Here is an 18,130-nt window from a genome sequence, read left to right as displayed (position 1 = left end):
AACAACAACAACAACAACATGTGCCTTCAACAAGAGTATTGTCTTCTCTCCTTTCCCAGCCTCTGCTCCACGTAAGAGCCTCTAGAATCAATACTGTATGCAAAACTAGATAATAAGAAAAGTATGGAGTTGTGCTTGTCCTTGACCTTTCTGGACTTAAAACTCTTGTTAATGCAGACAACTTCCACCTTGTCACCCCATGTCTGTATATGAGAGTAGTGGGTGGGGGGTGGGGGTCCCAGAGCCTCTTCAGTAAAGCAGTTAAGTGATGAGCTGTAATGAGTGATTGTACGATTAACCTTGCTTTAAGTAACTGTCAAAACACCGTCCCAATATACTCTTTTCCATCTCTGCTGTAAACGCCCACAGAGGTGTTAACAAAAGCTTTCCTAATTTGGTAGAGCCTTTTACTCAAAGTTACTATGTTTGAATCTTTTGGCAACTCCTCTTTTCTTGTGAAATATTTAGAAGCTCTGCCAAGGGAAGCTTTTATTTGGCACATTTGCCCCTTGAACTTCGAATTTAAGAAGTGCTTCTCAAAATTTTGCAGAGACAGCTTTCCTTTAAAAATAAATATAAAGAAGCTCCTGAGTGGTAGCCACCTGTTATCACGGTCTGAATGATCATTTAGTTCCTCTCAGTACCCTCACTCAGTACCCTCAAGCTTCAAGGGGGCCTTTTAGCTGTTGGCAGCAGCACCTCAGTCCCCTGGCATCTTGTCCTTGCCAGTTGGTTGGTCCATCCTACGAGAAGACAGTGATGTGACTCCTACCATGCCTCTGAGTAATGAACTAGAGATGTTTCCTGCTTCAAAGAGGCCTAACGTGTGGATCTTGTTTTCGTAGCAGGCATTGTGGGAACTTACGTTTCTCTTCATTCTTTTGCTATTTTCTTAAAAGCAATTCTGGTATTGCAATGGCTATTGTGGAGCTACCGAGCGATCCACGTCAGCAGTTTGTTCTGATACAAAGAGGGGAGAAGGAAACTAAGGAGGCGCGCAGCCTGCTTTGATTTGTTAACAAGGACATTTTTCAGGTGCCTGTCATTTTCTGTGGAAGAGGGAGAGGCCTCCGTATCCCTTCCCATTTTTGGGGCAGTAGGGAGATGCTGAGTCAACGTGTCAGAACTCCTCCAAGGGAGCAGACATTTTCCTTGTTTTGGCAGGAAATTGTATTTGACATTTAATGTGAAACATAAGCACAAAAATCTCCCAGTGATAATATGATAATGGGACCAAGTGAAGCAGAGTTTTGAATTGGCAGGATTAAGTGCTGTTTTAATACTACCTTTGAATTTTCTTTTCGGGCTGACTGCCGGGCTACCCAGAATCTGGTACTGATTAATAGCAATAGCATTTAGGCGTATATACCACCCCTTGGTGTTTATAGCACTCTCTGGGCAGTTTAAAATGTCAGCATCATTTGCGTCTTGCCTCCAACAACCTGGGTCTTCATTTGACCAACCTTGGAAGGATGAAAGGCTGAGTCAAACTCCAGCTCTGTCAGGATCAAATTCCAGGCTGTGGGCAGAGTCCTTCGGGAGAGGGTGCGGCTAAGAAATAAATATTTATTATTATTATTATTATTATTATTATTATTATTATTATTATTATTATTATTATTATTATTATTATTATTATTTGCCTGTAATACTGCACTTTAACCACTGCGTCACCTGGGCTCTTAATAGACAAGGCTGGTTTGCTTAGTTTCTTAATTGAATAAAAATAGGGGGGGGGGAGTGCATTGATCAGCCATGTAAGCACACTGAATACTATTTTAGCTGGTAATATTAGTTTGTTAGAATTAGAATTAGAATTCTTTATTGGCAGGAAGGAAGGAGGGAAGGAAGAAAGAGGAGGCTGGAAGGGAGAGAAAGAGATGGAGAGAGGTAGGAAGAGGAAGAGTAGGAGTAGGGAAGAGGTAAGAGAAGAAGGAAAGGAAAGGAGAGGAGGAAGGAAGGAAGTAGAGAAGGGAGGGAGGGAGAAAAGAAAGGGAAAATAAGGTGGTGATAAAACAGGCGGATGGAATGGTAAATAAAGCAACCCAAACTTTATATTATAACCTTTTAAAAGGAATAACAAATGCATAAGAATGACAAATGCAAAGAAGAAGAATAACTATGTGAATATAAACCTATAATATGCAAGAGAATAAAAAAATAAAAAAAAACTTTAAAAGAAGAATTCTTTGTTGGCCAAGTGTGATTAGCCACACAAAAAAGTTGACTCCAGTGCATAAGCTCTCAGTGAACATACAACAATAGTGATACATCATTATCATAGTCATTGCAAAAATACATTTGGAAGTGATATTATTGAAAGTGATATTATTGTAACTCTGTCCAATTCATGCCTTCAAATTATTTTGAGGTTAGAAACTTGCTTTTCAAGAAAGAAGGTACTTGCCTACATCTTTCTAGCCTTGCTGTTTCTTTTAGACCAGGGGTGTCCAAACTTGGGAACTTTAAGACTTGTGGACTTCAACTCCCAGAATTCCCCAGCCAGCCATGCTGGCTGGGGAATTCTGGGAGTTGAAGTCCACAAGTCTTAAAGTTCCCAAGTTTGGACACCCCTGATTTAGACTGTTGGCTGCCATGGTTTTCTCAGTGTGCAACAGTTTGGATCCCATTATTACTCAAGCAGCCACATAGCAAATGTAATTATGTCACAGAACCCAACAAATTTGTTTCCATAATGGCACAGTATTGATAGTAATACCGCCTTTGCTCAGAGAGGAATTTAGATTTTAATGAGGGAATCGAAGCACAAATCGTCCTCTCTAAACTGGCAGGAACAGCCAACATTCCAGACGATGGACTCAAGGTCCCGATGGCTCTCAGTAGACTTGAACCCTGGGCCCTACCTAAGGAAATGAAATTCAGTTTAGCTTTCGCAATCTAGCTGACCTCCAGCAGTATAGACGACTTCCACAACCTACGACAATGGTCATATTGTCTTCAGAATTTGGGGAACTGTTTGCTTGTCTAGCACCAAATATGGATATTCATAAACACTTTTAACAAATTTGCTTATGAAATCCTGATTTCTGTAGACCGGATCTGATAAATTTCAATCATACACAACTTGATTTGGATATTCTTGCTTATAAAACAGAAGTGTACATCCTCATCTGCGTTTCTTTGAACTCTTTTATACATCGCTGTGACTGTAATTTCTAAAGTCACAGTGGGGGGAAATATTAAATGCAGTACCAAATAAATAAAATATTTAGTGTCACATCTGAATGAAATGAATTTAAGGTTAGGTGTGTTTTGATTCTGTCTTACTTTTTGGAGTTCGTCTATAGTACTCTACTCAAATATGGCCCTTCATCACTGATGAGTTTTGCTGATTCTTCTAATTAGCCTATATAATAGGTAATTGTTTTACTAGTGAAGAGAAGAAAGATCCTTATGCCACCTAGATATCAAGAGAAAAGATTTTCAGCTAACAAAATCCTCAGGTTTGGTTATGAACCAATTTTGTTGTATACATGATGTACAATGACAATAAAGGCTATATGTTGTTTTACTAATCTCTTACCGTACATTCACTGTATATTGTATGCAGTTTATATGGTATATTTGGCAGATTATTAAAGGTTGGCGGTTTGGCAGTTCAAATCCTTAGTGCCACATAATGGAGTGAGCTCCCATTACTTGTCCCAGCTTCTGCCAACCTAGCAGCTCGAAAGCACGTAAAAATGCAAGTAGAAAAATAGGAACCATCTTTGGTGGGAAGGTAACAGCGTTCCGTGCGCCTTCGGTGTTTAATCATGCCGGCCACATGACCACGGAGACGTCTTCGAACAGCGCAGGCTCTTCGGCTTTGAAACGGAGATGAGCACTGCCCCCTAGAGTCAGGAAAGACTAGCACATATGTGTGAGGGGAACCTTTACCTTTACCTTATTACTACAAAAAGTATCCAAATGAATATCTTAGATTTAAATCAAACTGTACTTTTAGTAAATGTATTCAGGATTACGAGTTCAATCTGTTTCCTAGTATCAAGCTGCTTATTTCAGATAGTCTTAAGAGGGGGAAATCATTTTCTTTTTTTCCTACGCAGTGTTTTCTGTATATGGTGCTCTTCACATGAAAGTAGCTGGAGAATTGATATAACTGGTTGAGATACTTTCCTAGAACATATTGATTCACAGGCTTTTTGCACCTTAAATATCTCCAAGTAAATATTCTTTCCTTCTCTAAAAATCAATATAGCTGTAAAGGTGCATGATTGTTAGTACAATAATGATTATTGATTGATACCCAAACTGCGTGGAACAAAAATATAAAATCTTTTTTTCTAATGTTTGGTCTCTTTTTATTGGTAGGTGATAGTTTAAGAAAAAGCCGTTTCAGCTAGCAATTCGCATCCTGCATTATGATTATTTGCTACGGCTTGGCTACACTCTTCCTATGGAGCTATTGATAGTTTTTTTTAATTTAATTAAAATATTTGTGTAAAATCTTTCTGAATGCATTCCATGGTGTAGACTATTTTATATTTAAGATCCAGGAAATATAAGGACTAATTTTGCTTTTTAATTATTTGTTTTCTCTTAGCCACCATAATTGTTGAGAAAAGAATTGCTGGATATTTTTATGCTTGTATGATATTACTAATTTCCTTATTTTTTAAAAAAATGATACATTCCATCAAGGCAAATATATGCATTGTGTATCTTTTGCACATAATCTAAAGCTTTGCAATCTTCATAGAGATGAGGCTGCAATGGATGTACGTAGAACTTTGAATAATGTCTTCTATTATTTTATCCATAATTTCCTGTGTTTGGAAGTATTTCGCTCTCATATCCTTCTTATTGAGAATAGATCATGTTATAACAGAAAAGACTTTTGGGAATACAGTGTAACATGTCTTTTATTTTTTTTAATGTCCAGAGGTCAGAAGAACCCAGAGTGGGAAGTTCTGTGCATTAAGGCATAATAATTGATTAACCATTCTGTTTTTACTGTGCTTTTCCTTCTAATTAATTACGTTTTAGCTTTGAATTAATATTTTCTAAAATGCTGCTTGCCTTCTCCCTTCTGTTAGCTGTTGACAGGGGAAAAGGCTAATGTTGACTTAATGTAGGATCTTAATCATATCAACTGTCACCCGGTTCTTTTTAACAAATATTTTCCACTGTTAACAGTTTCAGGGTAGGATTTCTTTTTATGACAAGGATCCAAGGGTACTCTTATTTAATGGCCTTTTATTGCCACAGTGCTCTATCTTTCTTCGTAAGCATTGCTCGCTTTAAAAAAAACTATACTCTGGTGATTGTGGGAAAGAGTTATTTATGTTTGTAGCAGTGGGAACAGGATATTTTAGAACAGCAGTTTATACTATGATTTTCCAAGGAGGCAAACAGTTGCTCTACAATGAACGTATTCCCATGCACAATGAACTCACAAAGAATACACTGAGTAGAGATCCGAGATTTTGCTTCTAGCCAAACCCTGGCTTTCCGTTCAGCCCTACTTGCTTCTTTGATTGTTTGTTTGCTTGTTGAACTATTTTTTCATTTTCTGATCTGCCCATCTCCCTGGGGGGGTGGGGTGTTCCTACCGGTATTGCTACCGGTTCGCTTCCCACACGCACACCAGTGCGCAGTTCACTATAAATTGTTCTGCGCATGCGCTAAGAATATGAAAAAATACTAAACAATATGCCGGCAATGGAAGTGGTGACTGTGGAACCGGTTCGGGGGCGTGGCCAGCCTGGGTTGCTGCCGGTTCTGTGACCAAGGCCAAATTACCACTACCAGTTCGGCCGAACTGGTGAGAACCAGTAAATACCCACCTTGCATCTCCCTCAAAGATGGAGTCTTATCCTAAAGAGACAGAAACAGGCAACAAAATCTTTGGCAACTTAGTGCCAAAATCTTTCTTTGAATAAGATATACCAATTCAAACCATGCACTGTCTGTTTGATACTTTCCCCATGAAAAGGTTTTATACAAATAAACACACACACACATACACACAAAAAACCCTAGCATAGTTAACCTGTCACAATAATCAGTAGACAACATGGGGGAAAGGCAGCATCCAAATGGGAATCTTTTCTCATAGTCTGTTGCAGAAAGTCCAAAAAGAGCACAAAGATAGACGATTGAGTGATCTTAAGCACTAAAATTTACAGAGGGAGCAGGGCCAGCAGACAAGAGAAGACTGCCCTAAGTTAAGGAGCAAACTGAAGTCAAGCACCTTCATAACTTCCCACCATTTTTCCAAAACTCTACCTTCTCCCCTAAGAGAAATGTAGTTTACTATTCTTCTGCTATGCTTATATACTGTGTTTCCCTGAAAATAAGGCCCAGCCCAGAAATAAGCCCTATCCTAACTTTTTTGGGTGGGCCTAATATAAGGCCTACCCCAAAAATAAGCCCGGGGGAAGGGTGTGGCCAGCACAAGAGGCGGCAAACTCTGATATATCGGATTTATATTTCTGATGTACTTTACGTCATATATCTGCTTATACAAATTCTGCTGTGATTATATCCATTATGGCCATTATTAGATATTACACCCTAAAGAAAAGACAAAAAACAAGTCTAAAGGTGTATATATTTTTAGGTTGTACGGACTGAGAAGAATAGTTTGAATAATCGGTTTCTGCCCTGGGATGAGATTGAAACAGAAGCCATTTTGTCCATTGATGATGATGCCCACCTTCGCCATGATGAGATCATGTTTGGATTCCGGTGAGTGAAATCTAATTTTTAATCATCAGCCATTAGGTCTGAATTAATTATCTGTTTCCATCAATATTTGCAGATACGGAGGATTACAATTCCTGTTATCCTTACTTGCTTTGGCCATTTCTGTGCTGACTGGGAATGATAGAATTTTGAAGCCAATGTACAACTTTCTTCATGTTTGCCATTATAACATTGTTCTTCATGCATTATTATTATTTCCTTTTCTCAATAATAAAAGGGATGTGCATATGTTCTGTTTATAATATTTTTGAAGCAGAAGAAGGAAAACAATTATCTTACGGCCTTGACTATCTTCTCTTCCCTCCCTTCCCTCCTTACAAGTGAAAATAATATGTTCTATTTATAATATTTTTAAAGCAGAAGAAGGAAAACAATTATCTTATGGCCTTGACTATCTTCTCTTCCCCCCCTTCCCTCCTTATAAGTGAAAATAATATTTCCCATCCTTATGGGATATTTTCTGAAAGATCAGTTATGTAATACAACAACAATAATAATACAATAATAATACAATAGTAGAGTTGGAAGGGACCTTGGAGGTCTTCTAGTCCAACCCCCTGCCTAGGCAGGAAACCCTATACCGTTTCAGACAGATGGTGATTCCATTTCTCTCTGTTCATAACTCCCACCATATGGAGACACTCATTTTTAGCATACTTCATTATTAGTAACAAATTGCTATTTATACCACTATTAAAAGAGCCTGTTGTTTGCTGGCATGCCATAAACAGCCATGGGAATATCACAGACAGGGACGTAAGCCAATATTGGAAGATAGAGAGCAGCAAGAAGAAGGCGGGATTTTTGGATAAAATTTCCTGTGCGAGAAAAGCAACTCTTTTCAAATTGTTAAAAGCAACCAAATTGGTTCCAAAGCTTTGACAACTGCTTCAGAAAGATAGAAAAATGTCATTGAAAATGATGCGGCTGCTTTAATGGTTTGAAAAGAGGTGCTTTATATTCATTCCTGCCATTAAGCTCTCTTAGTCTCAGAACATCTGAATATAGCCCTAATAGGAGATGGTCTCAGGTTTCACTGCCAAAATAAATAGAATTTTTATTGTTATTTGTGCTCAAGATCATACTGTCAGGTTTCCAAGTGATGAAGCTCATTCAAAAAAGAAATGTGCAAAGTCCATCTTCAAAAAGAAATTTCTTTTATTTAGGTAGGCATCAAATTGGCAAAGTCTGTTGTAATTCTGGATCTGACACTAACTGGAATTATACCACATAATATTGTAAGTTAGAAACATTCCCGGTGTCTTCAAACTCCACCTTCCGCTCTCAGGAGGAGGAGCCTCTGTTCCCATGGGAAAGGTCACTTAGCCAAAACAATCCTCACTATCTATTTGCTCCTCCCCCCACCTTAAGAATGTGGCGAAGCCAAAAAAAAAACCTTACATAATAAAGAGAAAGAAAGGGGAATAAATCAGTATAATAGAGAGCTAAATAAAATGGCTACGCATGTTTCAAATTTGGGCTCGACATAAGCAATGAAAAAGAGAGTCAAAGAATCAAGATCACGTGAAGTGTTGATGCCGCTTTATAATGCCTTGGTGAGGCCACACTTGGAATACTGCATTCAGTTTTGGTCACCACGATGTAGAAAAGATGTGGAGACTCTAGAAAGAGTGCAGAGAAGAGCAACAAAGATGATTAGGGGACTGGAGACTAAAACATATGAAGAACGGTTGCAGGAACTGGGTATGTTTAGCTTAAGAGAAAGAAGGACTAGGGGAGACATGATAGCAGTGTTCCAATATCTCAGGGATTGCCACAAAGAAGAGGGAGTCAAACTATTCTCCAAGGCACCTGAGGGTAGAACAAGAAGCAATGGGTGGAAACTAATCAAGGAGAGAAGCAACTTAGAACTGAGGAGAAATTTCCTGACAGTTAGAACAATTAATCAATGGAACAGCTTGCCTCCAGAAGTTGTGAATGCCCCAACACTGGAAGTCTTTAAGATGTTGGATAGCTATTTGTCTGAAACGGTATAGGGTTTCCTGCCTAGGCAGGGTTTGGACTAGAAGACCTCCAAGGTCCCTTCCAACTCTACTATTGTATTGTATTGTATTGTATTGTAATGTAATGTATTGTATTGTATTGTATTGTTATATCACTTCATCACTTTCTCTCACACAAAAAGGTTGAGAGCATTATTTTAGTAATATTTAATACATCTGAAATGGAGGGCCATTCATCCCAATTCTAGAAAGTGGGGGTGGAAGAACCCTTTAAATTAAAGTTTAAAATGTAAATGTATAATGTAGATAACTCAATAATAGCAATCATTGTGATCTGGGGGGATTTCTCTCTCTCCCTTTTCTCTCTGGCATGTTCCACCTCCTCTCTGCCTGCTTTAAGTTATTTTTTTTTGTATTTGTAGGGTCTGGAGAGAAGCTCGGGATCGCATTGTAGGATTCCCTGGAAGGTACCATGCATGGGACATCCCTCACCAGTCCTGGCTCTACAACTCCAATTACTCCTGCGAACTGTCCATGGTGCTGACGGGTGCTGCTTTTTTTCACAAAGTAAGAGACAAATCCTTAGAGAGAACATTATTTCTTATGATGACTTAGGCCAAACACTTGTTCTAATGAGGAAAACTGCAAGATTACTCATTGTGGAGAATGTAGGCGTTTCCTCAGTTTTCCAAAGCATGTGTAGTCGGGAAATAGTGATATCAATCTGTGACCAGGAGCAATTCTATGTGCTATGTGTTGCTGTGCAAGTATGTTTGCCTTTGTTGTACTATGTGTTGGAAGTAAAAGAGGACAGCTACTAATAATCTCTGTGTTGCTGCTCCCTATCAAGGGCCACATTTTATTGTATGGTCAAAATCCTGGGTTTGGACTGAATAGGGTTATTGAATTTGAGTCACAAATTACCTATTGAATCTCTGAAGCAACTTCTCTTGGGAGCATTACGTTCTTTTTTGAAACTTGATCTTAATCTCTCTCTCTCCCTCCCCTCTCTTTATAATTATTTGTCACCTTTAAAGCCCTACAGGGCCTGGGATGTGAATATTTGCAGAACTGTCTATCTCTAAAAATGTCTGTCTGTCCTACTAGATCAGATAGAGGAGGGGTGTCAAACTGGCGGCCCATGGGCCAGATGCGTCACACACAGGCCACGCCTACCCCAGCTCGGTAAAGGGGAAAAATATCATGAAACATCATGTGACAGCAACATGACACCACAAGTTTGGCACCCATGAAAAAGAGACACTCTAGGTCCTCTTTCTGAAATCTTGCCATCTAGTGGGACCTTAGAAGTGGAGAAATGGGACTTTCGTGTGGCTGCCCCTACCTTGTGCAACACCCTCCTGTTGGTGATTTGACGGGTTCCTTTCTCCCTTCTAGCTTTTGGGATGGTCATCAAAGCCTGACTTTTCAAGAAGATGCTGGGATTTTATGGGTGGAAGGCATAGAAGGAGGGCAGCTGTGCCTGCTGTCGGGCATTCCAAGGGCATTATAGCACAGAGTTTTTGTTTATTGTTTTTATGATTGTTTTATTTATTGATTGTAAAGCGACATGCAAATGTTTTAAATCAACAAATACCATATTTTTGGAGTAAAAGCTTTTTCCCTAAAAAATGAGGTTGAAAACCTGGGTGCGTCTTATACACTGAATACATTTTTTGCCTCCCTAAACTCCACCCCTTCACCAAAATGGCGATGCATACCCTTATGGAGGCTTTCAGAGAGCTCCTGGGGGCTGGGGAGGGCAGAAATGAGCGAACAACGGCCTGTTTTTTGCCCCCCATAAGCCCCCAACAGCACTCTATAAGCCTCCATAAGGCTATGCATGCAATTCTTTTGACAAAAAACGGCTCGTTTTTTTGCTCAATTTTGGGGGGGCCACCCCTCAGGAGCACTCTGCAAGCCCCCCCACCAAGGCTATTCATGCCTTTAAAAAAAAACAGGCCCTTTTCGTGAAAAACGGGCCATTTTTGGGAGGTTTGCAAAGTACAAAAACTCCCCCCCTCCTTTGGAAAGCTCTTTAACTGATTGATGAGAATTACATTGATCAAGTGCTGTGCCAGCAGAAACAAAGTCTTAGGTGCTGAGGATTGTTCCTTCTTCAGCACATGGATAAATACACCTGGGAACATCTACCTACCTAACTACTCTCTCTTCCTACCTACCTACTGTATCTCTCTCTCCCCCTTTATCTACCTATCTACTCTCTCTCTCTCCCTACCTATTGTATTTCTTTCTCTCCCCCCCTCTATCTACCTATGTACCTACCTACTCTCTCTCTCTCTCCCCCTACCTATCTACTGTATTTCTCTCTATCTCTTCCAATTTCACTCTATCCCTCTACCTACCAACCTACCTACTCTCTCTCTCGCTCTCTCTCCCTACCTATCTGCTATATTTCTCTCTCTATCCCTTTCTATTTCTCTCTCTATCCCTCTACCTACCTACTATATTTCTCTCTCTCTATATATATATATTATCTCTCTATCCCTTTATTTACCTACCTAACTACCTAACTACTCTCTCTCTCTCCCTACCTACCTACTGTATTTCTCTTTCTCTCCCTCTCTATCCCTCTATCTACCTACCTACTTTTTAAAAAAATTGCCTCTTCAAAACCTTGGTGCGTCTTATACGCCGGTGCATCTTATACTCTGAAAAATACGGTTCATAAAATACAGCCGTTCCTCTTCTGCTGCTCATGTGTCCCAGAGCTGAGAAATTTAAATAAAATTCAGCCCTATACAATTTCACAGTGTTTCAGTTTTAGCTTTGGTGTTCTGATCCTCCAACAGTAGAGTCTGTTACCTTACATCAGGTTGATTTTTTTGTCTATTAGGTGTGTACATCAGGGGGAATGGGCTTCTTCTACCCATCTACAATTGGCTGATGATGGAAAATCAAACAGGAGTCTCTCCTTTATTTCTGGATTGCCTTTTCCAACTTGTTTCTTGATAGAGTGGCATATAGTTTGAAATGATTAAGGATGCTCGGCCGTAAGCAGCTTTCACAAGTCTCATGAGACTGGGAAATGATGCAGTTGCTTTAATAACATTCAGAGAAGTGGTTTTTATCTACACTTCTGTGTACTGAAGCACTTCTTTTCAATGGACAGAGAAAAACAGTGAGATTTTCACAGGCCATTACCACATAGAAAACATCAAGTATGGACCGCCCCCCCCCTTCGGAACTCTTGATTACTCTAACATCCTTGGACTCTGTTTGTAAACTATAGTATGATATGATTATCTAATTTTTTAATCTGATAAAAGATTTCATATTTTATCTAGACAATGGTGGGTTGTTTAGAATGGTATCATCTTTCTTTGTCAAAAATCATTAATTTGAACTGTATTCTCTAATACTTAAAAGCAGTTCTCTTTTGTGAAAATAATTCATATGACAAGAAATAAGCTTATATGGGAGTGCAGGTGGGACTAGAACTCATCTTGTTTTTCCTGTTTAAAAATAACTTAAAGGAGGGCTAAGGAAGCAGTTGCCTTTCTGGCGATTTTGAACTGCAGTATTTATGATCCCTTGATATTAACCATGTTGCCTGGAGCTTATGGGTATTGAATTGCAGGACATCTGGAGGACACAAGTTGCCTATTTCTGCCTTATATCCAGATTCATTCAAGTTCTGTTGTTCCAGTGAGAAAATGTCTCTAGAGATAATAAATTCATATTTCCACTTTTGGTGATGTCACTTTGATTCTTACAGAGCACATATGTTAGCCGTCATGAAACTTTATTTATACGTGTGTATCTTGATTAAAGGGTAAAGCTAGCATGCTTATCTAACATCATCTGATAAAAGATTTTGCTTCTTCAGCAACATTTTCGTCCTTTTTTAAACGTGTGCTCATTTTCCCTTCTGCTTGTAGTACTACGCCTACCTGTATTCTTATGTGATGCCACAGGCCATCCGTGATATGGTAGATGAATATATCAACTGTGAGGATATTGCCATGAACTTCCTGGTTTCTCATATTACTAGGAAACCACCAATCAAGGTCAGTGCTTGCTGAAATATTGAGAAAGGCAGTTTCCCCCCAAGAACATGAGTAAAATGTGATCATGTTTCTTGCTCTCTTGTGCCCAGGTGACTTCCCGGTGGACTTTCCGTTGCCCTGGCTGTCCTCAGGCACTCTCTCATGATGACTCCCATTTTCACGAGCGGCACAAATGCATCAACTTCTTCGTCAAAGTCTATGGCTACATGCCCTTGCTGTATACACAGTTCCGTGTTGACTCAGTCCTCTTCAAGACCAGGTTACCACATGACAAGACTAAATGTTTCAAATTCATCTAAGCAGAAGACACGGCTGTGGATGTCTGGAACTGGCCTATGGACAAGGCAGAAAGGTCAATGAACTGGGGGACGGTTGCCCCTTTTTGTTTATACTGGGACACAAGCTCTGCCAGAACTATATGGCACAGGACTCCATTGAACGAGACAGCTTTGACTCACTTATTCAGAAAAAAAATAAAAGACTTTCTTTAGATCCCCAGTAAGTTGTTTCACCAAGGCTATAACTGGGGTTTTAAAAATATTAATTATTATTTAAAATGAAAGTGTTTTAGATATGCTTTTAAAGACCTTCTGGGAGGAGGGAGGAAGGGGGGGAGCATTACTTAATTTTCTTCCCAGCCCTAATGATGCTTGGAGGGAAGCAGAGACCTAAGAAATTCCTGTATTCCTCAGTGAGCAAGTTATGCAGTTGGGAAAGTTGGATTTGGTCACCAGAGGCTCATAACTGCTTGCTCTTTGGTCTAATGTGCTTCAGATCTGCTCGGGATTTCACAGAGGAGAGTACATTCTCTTCATCCGGAATCCCAGATCTCATCTGTTTCCCTTAGTAGTGCCAAGAAGCTCATTGCTATGGTCAAGCTTTTTCCTTCTTTTCTCTCTCACTGACCTCATTGTAAAGGAAGGTCCTCCCAGAACGCTGCCTGTCCTGTGTGCCTGCTGATGGATTATCTCAGAACACCACGGTGGCTTCCTGTCTGTGCTCCCAATGATTCACAGCTGCTGCTGTTGCCTCAGAAGAAAGATAGCTGGAACCCCCTTTCTACTTTTCCTTCCCAGATCCTAGATGCTGCTTTTTCTGCCATTAACAAAGCTCTGTTCCACTGTCTCCCTGGCCTTGGAAGATTTGGTTCAGCTCAGAGGTCTTGATTGACAGATTATTTATTAATTCTGTTTTCATGCCAAGTTTCCTTACGGTTAACTGGACCACGGTTTTATCCAATTGACCCAATTTTCTGGGTTTGCATGACATACTGAAAGACAGACTAACTGCGCAGGCTGAGTTTGGGCAGCATGGGAATCTAAACCTGGTGGATTGCTAGTTTGCATTTCGATGTGTCATGTGAATACAGCCATAAAATATGGACAACTATGTTACTTATGAGCATAGTGCCAACAGAACAGCAGTCTAAAAGAAGCAGAGGCTGATCTGGAGTGTAGAAGAGAGTGAGATCTTTGTTAAAACCCTTTGGATGAGGACTTGTAGTGAATCTGCCATAATTCTACATCTCCAGCACGTGCAGATATTTTCTGTCCCCTTCCTTCCTTTTATGTGCCGTGGGCCTGTTGCGTTCAAGACAGAGAGATAGTTCTGGCTTGCTAATGGAATTTATATCGATTCCGACCTCTGGGATCAATTCTGCAGACAAAGGCATGAATTCAACAGGCTTCTGTGGTCTGGTTTTTTAGCCCTTTTCCTCCTGGTATCCCCTTTTCACTTTAACTACATTCATAGCCGTTGTTAAAACATTCTGGAAATTTCTTGTTGGCGATGTATGTGTAGGTGAGTCTCAACTTATGTATAAGCTCCATTTCTTTCTACCTTTGTTTTTTTGTGCCTAGATTGCTAGGCACAATACCCAAAATTGCTAATTTTCAAAGAGGTCCATTCCAGTACACACTCTTTCCCAAAGTAGGCCACCAGTAAACAGTTTTGGAGCAACTGAGAAATGGGTGTAATAACTGCTGTCATTTCTAAACCCCTAACCTTAATTGAGTCTTCACTTCAGCTGTTTCTTTTCATTTGTGGACAGATAAATTCCCCAAATTCCTATAGCATCTATAAAACATTGGCACTCCTGTAACAAATGTTTCTGAGGGAATATAATTTCTATGTGCCTCTCCCCCACGGACCATTTGGTAATGCCAAAACCTCTGTAGAGTTGCACTGCTTATTTGTAGCTTAGCTGTATTGAATGTTACCATATTTGGGCAGTATTAACTACCCATTTCCTTATTTTCCCTTTTAACACTTGCTCTAAATTACAAATGCTCAGAGTTATCAGTCCTATCACAGTCTTAAGGAATGGCCAATCCTACCTAAATATATAGTCTCTCATTTGCATGAGAACAGCACAGATCTGTCCTTGATAAAGTAACAGAACACCTCTTTGTGCTGCTGATCATTCCTCACTGAAGTGGGTTCTTGTCCCACATTTAGACTGCAGTTATTTAGTGATGCTGCTGAACTCATAGGTGGTTGAATGTCCCCCAAAGAAAAGGCAAAAGGAAGGGCAAGTTGGAAGTATTTCATCAATCATGCTTGGTTTAAGTTGAGTTTGGCCTGTTGTGACCTCTCTTTTACACATTTAGGTTTGCATGCTCATGCAGACCTAAATGTATTCAGGACATTGTTCATTATACTCAATTTAAACTAAGTTTTTTGGGGGCAAATGTGTTGATGGTATTTTGTCTTATTCTGACTCTTGCTACTTGCTCAGAAAATTACTTCCTGATAAATATGTGAGTCATCCCATTTTTCAGGCTGAGCAATGCATTTGTTTACCCAGTTCTTTCAGGCATCAATTTTGAGTTGAAGTTGTATTTTTTTCTTAAGCTTGAAGTGTTTACATTGCAACGGGAGTCTTTTCATCTTTGTGCTAGAGCTTGCAATTAATCTAAGTTGTTCCCCTCAATAGGCAGGGCTGTCCTGATCGTCCGTAGTAAGTTGTGATGCTTCCAGACCTCTATCATATGTGAGGTCCTAATATGCTTCAATGACATCTGTTCATTTATAAACACACACATACCCTCTCTTGGGTTTTAAGAATCTACTGGTGATGGATAATCACTTTAAATACCACCCCAAGTATGAATTTGGCAATGCATAGAATGTGAAGAAGCTTAGATCGAATCGTACTCTACTGGATTTCATGCTTGATTTGTTGGGAGAATGAACTTGTTGTTTTAATGTATCATTCTTCCGGTGAAAATAAGAAGAAAACAAGCAATCATATGAATTGTCCTTTTATCAGGCCTTCAAATTAATCAGCAGATCTCACCATACCTTGCCCACGCATGATAAAAAATTTCCAACCGATAACTCTGCTGTAGTCGATATGCTTTTCTGTCAAAATGGTGGATTTCCTTTCCTTTGAGAAGATGAGCCAATAGGATGGTAAAACAGAGGGGAAACTTCCTGTTTAGTGGCATTCTGGAATGCCAACCACTGTAAATGGCCCTTCCTTTTTCCCTACTCTGCTACAGGGGATTTCTTTAAAAAAAAAAAGCTCAGTGAGCATCACATTTTAAATAATGGTTTAAAGGGGAAAAAAGTGAGTCTAAAGCCTTGGGGCTCTAAAACCTTGAGCACAATACTCATATGCTGAATTTTGTAAAAGAATAAAATAAACACCGAGTTTACCTTGAATGTGTCTAATTATCAGCCATTCAACAATGAAAGAAAGTTGATAATAGAAAACATGTGAGCCATGCAGATTGAAAAGCAATGGCCCCAAGTGCTTCATTGTCAACCACTGACCTTCCTGGCACAGAACTGGCCATGGTGCTGAATTGAAAATTAATGAAAAACATCCCTGAGCCATTGAACGTCTTAATTACATTTGCTTTGGTTTGTGCAACTCTTTTATTATTACTATTACAGTGGTTATGTTGGCTGTGGTGTTAGTGATAATGCTATTTGTGGAAATGCACAGATGTGAAAAATAAAATGTTAATTTTATACTTTAGGCAGAAGGATGAGAACTTGTATTGGATTTGGACTATTAAGGATTTGATCCTTAACTCACAGTTGTACGTATGTTGGCAGTCATAAATCCACATGTAAAAAGCCTTTATACTTTCAAATGGGAGGAGGGAAAACAGGGTTCAACATCTTCTTTGATCTTTACTTGTTTCCTACATGTTTCCACTGTTCACAGAAGTGGCAGCAGTATTCCTAAGAGGACAGGGCCTTCTGTTTTACCCATATCACAGCTGTTGGTTATTGGCAGGAACAGAGCTAGTAGAAGTGGTAAAAAAAAAAGTAACCCTGTGCAGATGATAAAAGAGTTTGGTGCTTTTCGAAAAACATCTGTATTGAGTAGATCAAATGCAAATGAGACTGTAAAGCAGGGGTGTCAAACTCAAGGCCCGGAGGCTGGATCTGGCCCGCAGGATGCTTAGATCTGGCTCGTGGGGCTGCCCCAGAAACAGCAAAGGACTGGCCTGTGTTGCCTCTGCCAGTGAAAACGGAGCTTGCGTGGGCTGCATGCGGTCCTCCCAAGCTCCGTTTTTGCTGGCCCAGGATTGTAGGACGCCGTCACAGCCAAAAACAGAGCTCAGGAGCCTGCTTTCACTGGTAGAGCACTCAGGTCACCACAGGCCCCTAACACAAGTGACATCAAGCCGGCCACGCCCACCCTGGTTACATCCACCCCAGCCCTCCAAGGTCAAGCACAGCCCTGATGTGGCCCTCAATAAAATTGAGTTTGACACCCATGCTGTAAAAGCACATATTCTATAGAAAGAATTGAGAAAAAATGCCTTGATTCAGGTTTTAAGGAAATACCCAAGGGAGCAACTAAAAAGATGTGCTTCGGCCAGTGGCTTTAATGATTTAGAAACAACACGATTGCTGTGTTCCACCTGGAACAGCCATCTTTAGACCTAGAGCTTACTACAAGCTGTAATTTCATCCTGGGAACTGTGATGAAGCTGAGGGGACAGGAGGAACAAGTAGTCCCTTAAGAGAACTCATCCCAGACTTTTGCTGCCTTGATATCAAGGGGCTCTCCATGGGATGGCTATGTCTAAAAGAGGGTGCAAAGCATTAGCCCTGGCTAGGAAAAAGCAGTGTGCACTCAAGATTAAAAAAAAATCTATCGTGACTACCAATTTGTGATTTTTTTAAAAAACCTCAACATTAACATGAAGCTGAACTGTGAAGATGGTTGGGTCTTGGAAAACTAATTTTAGAAGCCTTCATTTTTAATGTTATAGCTTTTTTACTGCATGTTACTTTTGTTTTTAGACAAAGTTTGTATCTTAAAATGACTCACATCAGTATTAAAAAATACATCTTGCCCTCTGGCTTAGAATCTAAAAAGGAAAAACAGACAAGGGAGTGGGAGTGGAAGGAAATGAGAAAGTTCCTCCAGGCTAGAAA

At 39.8% G+C, this 18,130-nt stretch overlaps 1 protein-coding gene across 2 annotated transcripts in view; it reads left to right on the top strand.

Annotated features, from left to right (window-relative positions):
- EXTL3 (exostosin like glycosyltransferase 3) overlaps window positions 1-16,237 on the top strand; it is a 154,020-nt gene extending 137,783 nt beyond the window's left edge. For both annotated transcript variants that reach the window (XM_081943778.1, XM_081943779.1), the window contains 4 exons: window positions 6,587-6,714; window positions 9,119-9,263; window positions 12,599-12,727; window positions 12,817-16,237. In XM_081943778.1, coding sequence (XP_081799904.1) covers window positions 6,587-6,714; window positions 9,119-9,263; window positions 12,599-12,727; window positions 12,817-13,026 — 612 coding nt within the window. In that variant the 3' untranslated portion in view covers window positions 13,027-16,237. The remainder of the gene's footprint in view (window positions 1-6,586; window positions 6,715-9,118; window positions 9,264-12,598; window positions 12,728-12,816) is intronic.
- Window positions 16,238-18,130: the final 1,893 nt, after the last annotated feature.

Source organism: Natrix helvetica, assembly GCF_964273705.1.
Source record: "Natrix helvetica genome assembly, chromosome: 2".
Lineage (NCBI taxonomy): Eukaryota > Metazoa > Chordata > Lepidosauria > Squamata > Natricidae > Natrix > Natrix helvetica.
This window is presented reverse-complemented; position numbering and strand designations above follow the sequence as displayed.